General features: G+C 42.0%; 1 protein-coding gene across 2 annotated transcripts in view; it reads left to right on the top strand.

Moving 5' to 3' along the window:
• Positions 1-5,777, top strand: part of RunxA (RUNX family transcription factor Runt related A) — a 58,492-nt gene extending 52,715 nt beyond the window's left edge. For both annotated transcript variants that reach the window (XM_089473542.1, XM_089473543.1), the window contains exons 5-6: positions 1,330-1,527; positions 3,078-5,777. In XM_089473542.1, the coding sequence (XP_089329668.1) occupies positions 1,330-1,527; positions 3,078-4,063 (1,184 nt within the window). In that variant the 3' untranslated portion in view covers positions 4,064-5,777. The remainder of the gene's footprint in view (positions 1-1,329; positions 1,528-3,077) is intronic.
• The last annotated feature ends 2,843 nt before the right edge of the window (positions 5,778-8,620 follow it).

Below are 8,620 nucleotides of genomic sequence, written 5' to 3' on the forward strand. Positions count from 1 at the left end.
TTGCCATATATAAAATAAAATTTAATAAAAATATGCTTTGACGCATACAGAAAAGCTTTGTATGTAAAATTACAAATTTTTTCATATTAATAATTTTTAAATAGTTTTCTTTTATTGTTATTAATATTAATATTTTTTATTTACTTTTATTCTGTCACAAATTTATGTTGATTCAGAATGAAATTTCCTTGGGCGCAACGCGTGTGCAATTTTCCTCAATTGGATTTGGTTTTGTTTGTTTGCCTGTTTCTGTGTGTGTGTGTGTGTGTATAAATCGTGCTGGCTTGTTAATAATTCAGTTACAAAATATGCGCAGAGAAAGTCAATCTGTGGGACAACAAACATCAGACAGCAGACCGAAATGCCAGCAAAAAAAAAAAAAAGAACCAAAAGAGTATAAATAAAATGAAAACAACAACAACAACAACAACAACAGCAGCAGAGAGTAGCAGCAACAGCAGCGAGCTGTACACAAAAAGCAACGTAATTAATGGAGGTAGAAGCATTTAAGCCAATAGCATTAATAAAGCCACCACAAAATCAATATCCGGATACGAAAATGCGCCCGTCGCCTATAAAAACTAATTAATAATTTCCGAATGGGCTATTAATTAAGCCTAATTATCTGTGCATGAGTCTGGACCCGCAACGTGGTCTGTACTTTATCCGAAACCAAATTTCCGACCCCAGCCATGTTCTCTACCTCCCCCCCTCCCCAACGGGCTCGACAAAGTCGCCGCCTAACATTGGCATTTTTGGGGGCCGTACACGCCCCCGCGTCCCCACTCTCAGCATCCCTTCCATGTTTGTGGCGTTTACATTGAAACGTTATCGCGCTGGCATGTGGCATGTGTCCGTCGCATCAGATACGTTTGTAATTTTTATGCACAGCTCCGGCCAAAGTCCCGCATAATGGCCATGATGGAGCTGCAATTAGCGGCCCACATGCGCCATAAATTTGAGCGCCATCCAGGGTAGCCGATAGGTGATAGGAAATAGGGAGATACGCATGTATGTAGGTGTACACGGTATGCACTTATCGCTGATGATTGCGCGCCACGTTCGGTAACTTGTCCAGCCTGGCATCCTTTGTTGCATTGCGTTTCGGTTCGCTTCGGTTGCTTGCGCTTCTTCTTTTGAGTTGAGTCCACATGCTGCTCGTATACTTCATCTGCTGCGTATTCTAGTTTTGATCACGCTCTTCTCTTTGTTTGTTTTTTTCCTCATCTCGCTCTCACACATACTACAAACTAACATATATGAAAACCAAAACCAAAAACAAAAACATAAACGATATCAACAAGAAAGATATGTCCCAATTTGGTTTAGGTGCCAGCAACACGCATTGGGGCTATGGATCGGCGGCGTCTGCCTACTCGCCGTACTTGGCCAGCAGTGGACTCTCCTCCTGCACCACGCCCACATCAGCACAGTTCAACAATCCGGCACTGGGCTTCACCTGCTCGTCCAACGATCAAACCAACAATCAGGACTTTAGTGGCGCCACCAATCGCGACTGTGTGCCAAGTAAGTTGAGATTACCAAATGATTTATTGATGTTGGGAGATTATTGATCATGGGAGAGTTTTCTTTTTTAAATGGAAAGGGTATTCCAAAAAGCTTTCCAGATTATTAAGTATAGAATAGATTAGCCTTAGAAGCAGAATCGAAGAAAAACTACAATCAATGTTTATTGATCATGCATGATCATGGAAGGAATTTAATAGCTTGTCAAGTATTGAAATTAACTCTCAGATATACTTGTAGTTGTTTCGTTTTTCTAGAAAAGTGAACAAGAGCAATGTCTTATACCTCGTACTCTCTTATAAGTGCAAAAGCCTAAAGTAAAGCACGTAGTATTTAAAGTAATCCTGATTCGGATATACTTGGAACTTTTTCTATAAGAACAATATCCTATTCTTCGTCCTCGCACTTATATTGCAAAACAATTAAGGTTAATGCAGTCGATGTTAATTGATCATGATAAGACGATAGTACCCATATTGCAACCTCGAAACGTGCCCGTCTCTGTCAAAAAATATAGGCTTGCCATATCCGTGCGTCAAATATAGACAGCCCTGCATAATTGACCATGTTAGAAATTTAAGATCAATACAAAATTTGTCTTAATTTAAAACAAGTTCTCAGAGGAAATATTTTTTTTTTTTTTTCATATATGTGTTTTGCCATTTATTTATTTATTTGAAATTCAATATAACTTTAATTTAAGCACTGGCTACTGGGGCCTTTGTCTAGATTTTGTTTTTCAGATATAATCTTCAATTTTTCATAACTGTTAAGGCATGTCTGTGCCAAGTAAGCGCATTAGCAATCAATGTTTTATGATCAGCATTAACATCTTCGAATATATGTATATATACAAAATAGGTTTAGTTTTTATAGCACACCAAAAATATAAAACTTCTGCTATAATTGTTTCATTCTCCATAATATATTATATTATAAATATATTAGAAGCAATCTCCTATACAGCTCCATCATGTATATTACATTCAAGTTTGTCTGTTCCAAGCACTCAATATATTTGGTTCTTGATAGAGTTTTCCAAAGAATTTATTATAAATACAGGCTCGATTTAGGCTGTGAAGTATTCAAATAAATCATATGGAATAAAAAAGTATTAGGAGCATATATATACACATCTCACTATATATACATATATACTGGCTGGGTCTAGAAACCCATATTTCCTGATAGAGTTGTTCAATCGTAAAGTGGGTTAGATATATATAACTGCGTTTCAATAACTTCAAAGAGCTTCAAACGATTCTCTAGAATATCATACGAGAAATCTCTTATAAACGTCCATCAATTGATAGTCGTAATTTAACTTAGGATTTCACGGAAAAGAAAGAAAAATAGATCTCAAAACTCCGAGTAGGGTCTCATTTATGTCTTCATCTCTCCCTCTCTCTCTCTCTCTCTCTTTCTCCTATCTGTTGGGTAGTTAACACCGGCTCCTCCAGCCACTTGGCTTAGTTTCCATATTCATATACGAGTCAGGCTTTGCACTAATACCTTCTCCTACTTGTATCCACCTCGTTTCTTTGACGCAGTGCTGCCCGACTCGACGGCCAGTGACTTGGACCAGCATCTCAGCAGCCTGGTCGGCTCGACCAGCGGCCAGATGTCGCACCACAGCCTGCTGGGCGCCAGCGGACAGACGTCCATAACATCGACCGTGAACGGGGCGAGCGCCGGCAGCGGCGCCACCGCTGGCAGCGCAACGGGCGCCGGCGGCGGCGGCGGTGGGGCCAATTCGATTCTGGTGCCGCGATACCACACCAATGCCAGCAACGAGTACAATGTGCATTCCAGCCAGAATGGGCCGCGCAGCCTGAGCGACAGCTCGCAGGCCGAGTCGCCGGTGCAGGAGGACCTGCTGTCCACCAATACACCCAACCTGGGCAGCGGCACTGGCGCCGGTGCGAGCAACGGTGGTGCCGCCAACGGCGCGGCGAGTGCAGCTGGCGCGGGCAGCGGCGGAGCGGCCGGAGCATCAGCCGGCGCCGTCAATCCCGCCATGCTGGGCGCCAATCAGAACTTTCCGGGCATTGTGAACCAGGCCCAGCATGCCTCCGCCTCGGCCTATGGCGGCGGCGTCGGCGTCGGCGTCGGTGTGGGCGTGGGCGGCGGGCACGGCAGCGGCGCTGGGGCCACGGCCGCCGGCTGCAACGGCTCGCTGTATCCGGTGCTGCCGGCCAGCCTGCTCTACTCGCAGCTGTACACTGCCGCCAATCAGTCGGCGCACGGCTTCCACTCGCACACGCTGCCGGCGCACGCGTCGCCCAACTCGTCCGTGCATGGCGAGCTGCAGAGCGTCATGGATCACATCAGCAACGTGGGCGTACGGCAGCAGCACAACATCATGGCCGGCGGGGGCGTGGCGCACCCGGGCGACCTCACGCTGATCGGCAACTGCGGCGCGTCGGTGCGCAACATCGAGGACGGGAACACCAACCGCCAGGTGGCCGCGCTCGCTGCCCATCGCGGCCACCACAACCCAACTGACAACGGGGGCAGCGTCTGGAGGCCATATTGAGGTCAGGTTCTGTGGTGCGGCTCCGCAGTTCTTTAGTGCCACGAGCACGACGAGGGGCGAGCGGCGGAGAAGCAGCACGAGCCACTGCAAGGCAACGATAATGGGAGCGGGCATCGGGATTTGGGCGGGGCAATGGACGGCAGCGGGTGCGGGGGAGGGGGCGTGGGTTACTGAGTGTACATTTCTGTATATACATCTTATAGGCCATACGAAAGAAATTCGTGTTTTTTTTTTTTTTTTTTTTTTTTTATGCAAATGATAAGCAAAAAGATTTTAGTAGAATTTGTTGGAGTTCGCCAAACTCAAAGCTAAAACTAAAAAAAAAATAAAACAAGAGAAAAATATATAAATGAAAAGAATTAACTATAAATGGAAAACTACTTTACGTGTGTATAGCCGTAGCAGCATAGCAAAAATTACCCAACTAGCAAATGGATGGTGCGAAGAGCCAAGGTGGGGCGTTTTCAGAAACGCTTTCGCCTCTAAATCGCAAATCGACGAGGCACTGAGTGTGCTGAGAACGTTTGCAATAGAATTTTAGACATTTTTAAGAAGTTGCGGATAGAAGTCCCTCGATAGATGTGAAAGCAAGCCCCAAAGAAGAAGAAGAAGAAGAAGACGAAGAGCGAGAGAGTAACCCGCAACACTACGAATTCTAGATTCGAAAAGCATCGCATATGATGGCATATATATATATATATATATATATATATATATATATATATATATATATATATATAGATATATAATTTTTTTTGTAGTTGTTCTCGATGTTTATGATATAGGATCCTCATCTCATTTAGATGTTTTACTCTGCGTTATCATTTCGTTCTCTTGTTTTTACAATTGTAAATTACTGTATAGCAGCGATTTGGAGTGGACGAAGGAGAAGGAGAAGAAGAAGAAGAGGAGGGAGAAGATATGGTAGTCGAGAGTTAATGCGAAGAGCCGTTGTATATGAGTTCCTAAGCCGTAATCCATGTTCGTGAATTTGTTTACTGTTTTCATGTGCTTCGATATGCGTGTGTATGTACTTTAAATGTGTATAAATCTGTGCAATGTAAGCTAAATACTACTTAATCTACGTATACGTAATAAACCTATATATATACACACACATAAATGGATAACTATGCAAAACACCTATAAATAACTGTAACAACATACAACAACAACTTTTTTTTGTCTAGTCCATAAAGCTTTACCACTTAAGTGAATGGCAGCATTATTGGCTACGAGATTCAGCATCACTGAATCGAGTCGATGGTTTTAGCAGGAGCAGTTAGAGCTCATAGTCGAACTGTGACTTGTCAACAGTCTCAAACCGATCTAATAGCATTCTATAGAACTCCCACACACTCACACACACACACACAGTATCGCTAACTCGAAGATCTTACAATGTTGTCAAATGAAAGAAAATAAAAGTAAAAATAAATATAATTATAAAATAAATAAAAATCGTCGTCGCATAAGCGCCACTACGACGTGGCATTAGTCTTAGAGATCTACTCATTTGCAAATGTCCAGTAGCACATATATATTTTTTTTTAAATTAAAGTTGATATTTAAAAATTATAATATTTAATTAATAAAAAATAAAAAACAAATAAAAGCTGATCGTAAAGTATAATTGATGTACACCAAAAAATGAAAGAAAAAAAACCAAAAAAAAAAAAAAAAATAATACAATAAAAAGAAAAAAAAAAAAAAACTTTGTGTATAAATAGAAAAAGCCAAGTGAAATCCGCTTGACGAATTTGAATTTTGCATAAACATAGCTATAACTATATATGTAGTTATACATATAGATATATATGGAACAATTTTGTGCAGTAATTAAATTCCGTGTAATAAATTGTAATGCAAAATTTGATTTCAGGCAAAAGATTTCAACCAAATACCAAAAACGAAAGCAAAGTAAATATAAACAACAGAAAACAATGATCAGAACTATTTAATTAAAGAAATACAATTAATAAAATCATTATGGAAATTAAAAACAACGGCAAACTGTGAAATTTGTGGGGGAAAGGGCTACATCTAGCGGGAAATAAAGCTGAATATAGCGGGAAGTAACGCTAGAACTATATTTAGTTGTCAATCGGCAATTTTCCACCAGCAGGAAATAAAGATAATTATAGCGGGAAATACCGCTGAAACTCTATACACAACCTTTAAATTGACTTTAAATTCATAGACTTGCAAAAATAAAGATTTCCTGCGGGAAATTAAGCTAAAACAAGAGGGGGGAGTAAATCTAGTGGGAATTACCGCTAAAACTATATTTAGTTGTCATTCGGCACTTTTCAGCAGTTTTCGGCACATCTTTTTGGCTTTAAATTCCTGGACTTGCAAAAGAAAACCTAAGTCTAGTGGGGGAAAAGGTCAAGTCTAGCGGGAATTAAAGCTATATTTAGCGAAATACCGCTAAGACTATATTTAGTTGTCATTGGGCACTTTTCGGCGCATCGTTTTGGCTCTAAATTCCTACAAAAGAAAAGCTACATCTAGTGGGGGAAAAGGCCAAGTCTAGCGGGAAATAAAGCTATATTTAGCGAAAAACCGCTAAGACTATATTTAGTTGTCATTGGGCACTTTTCGGCGCATCGTTTTGGCTTTAAATTTCTCAGTTGGCTCTCATCTTTAAAGCTTTCAGCTCAGCTGAGCGGCGACCCATTCGGTTCAGTTCAGGGTCGGAAGCCGGGCAATACAAATTGCTTGCCACTTTTTACGACACAATCGGGACAATTGGCAAAGGTGGCAGTGTATTGGAGACGAGGTGAGTGGCATCTAGCTGCGGTTTAGATTGGCGGGCTACGTAATTTTCCGCTCAATTTATTTCACATTGTGGCAACCAATTAAGCTGCAAACCAGCAGCCAGCCAGGCCAGAAGCAGCGGACCACCAGACCAGCAGACCAACAGACCGGCGGAGCAGCGGAGCAGCAGACCAGACAACGGCTTATGGCTAACAAAGCGAAATCGTTGGTGCTCCACTCACTCTCCCCTTTGCCCTGTGCAAGAAGTCAAAGACGCCGTGAGTCCGGCTGAGTGGAATCGGAGTCGAAATGCTCCAATACTTTCCAGCTGTAACCGCAATAGTAGTAGCTTATTTAGCTCTCGCAGCCGACTGAGAGTTTGGGCTGCGTATTTCGTCTGGCCACGCCCAGATTGGGTTGGTGTCTGGGGCGAAGCTTTAATCATTTTGTGTGTGTCTACTTAGAAGAATTCGAAAGATGGCTTGCATAGCAAATTAGCAGTCAGCCGGCGCCCTGAAGTATGCAGCACAATTTTCGACTACCCCAAATGCCGTTACCAAGTGTGTGTGTGTGTGTGTGTGTGAATGTGTGGCGGCACTGAATAATTAAAAATGTTACCCATTACTTGCGTCGCTTGATAAAATTTCAAACAAACATAGTAAGACACACATACACACACACACACTCATATGTCTTTGGCAGCTACTCAAGAGTAGCTTAGCTGCATGGAGACTGCGAAAGCACTTGAGATGCTGTCTGCGAATCCCATTCAAAATACGAGCATAACTTCTCATTACTTCTCTCACTTTCACTCACTCGCTCTCGCTCTCTCTCTCCCTCTCCCTCTCCCGTTCTGCGTGCCTCGCATATTAACACTTTTCATATGAGCAACAAAAAGTCCCTTGGCAACCGCATTGACTGATTGACAAACTGGCTGAGTGAAAGCAGAAAGAAGCTCAGCGAAACAAAGGATACTTCGACTCACACACGAGATTTATCAATCTAAATATGTATATAGCTGCATATTGGAATATAGACCAAAGCAGGTTCCTATAGTGCATTAGCTATGCCCAAAGTGAGATATTGGCCACGTTTGTTGAACGATTGCCACCTTTGCTAGAGCCACAATGCCTAACCGTACCTAACTACGCGGTATTTCGCAGCACATACGCCAAGCTCAAGCTACTCATTTGCCGTTGCTTCAATTAAGGCGATAAAGCTGAGCCAGCGCCTCAGCTCCTGCTCTGGCAGCCGGAACAAAAAGAAAGATTAAATTAAATTAAAAAATATAAAATGAGGAGCATGTTCGAGCGGGTATGCAAATTAGCGAACAGCTTAAGAAATTACTCAAAAAATATATAAAATTTATATAAGCATACATGTATATGTATGTATATGTATTAGTATATGTACATGTCTATGTCTATGGGTGGCTGGCAACCCTCAGGTGCTTGGCTTTTATGCGTAACGACAATCATTTCTCTCAGTCGCTTCATTTGCCAAAACTTTATGTCTCAATTATGCAAGTGATGAGCATGTGTATGTGTGTTCATGTGTGTGTGTGTGTGCATATACAAATTTTATGATGATACCAATTAAAGCCACTCACATGACAGCAACCGTGCAACTGCTGTGCGTCTTGGCGCACGCTTAATTAGCAACACCTACAACAAATTCCAGCCCAACCCAGTCCAGCTCAGCCCCTTTGGCGTCGCCTTGAGAAGCGGCATAACAAACTTTTTAATTATGTGATAATATATTTAACTTGTTTATGCAGTCCCACACTTGTTACCGCGC

The sequence above is a fragment of the Drosophila arizonae genome, chromosome X, assembly GCF_054131065.1.
Source record: "Drosophila arizonae isolate 15081-1271.41 chromosome X, UAZ_ARI_1.0, whole genome shotgun sequence".
Taxonomy (NCBI): domain Eukaryota; kingdom Metazoa; phylum Arthropoda; class Insecta; order Diptera; family Drosophilidae; genus Drosophila; species Drosophila arizonae.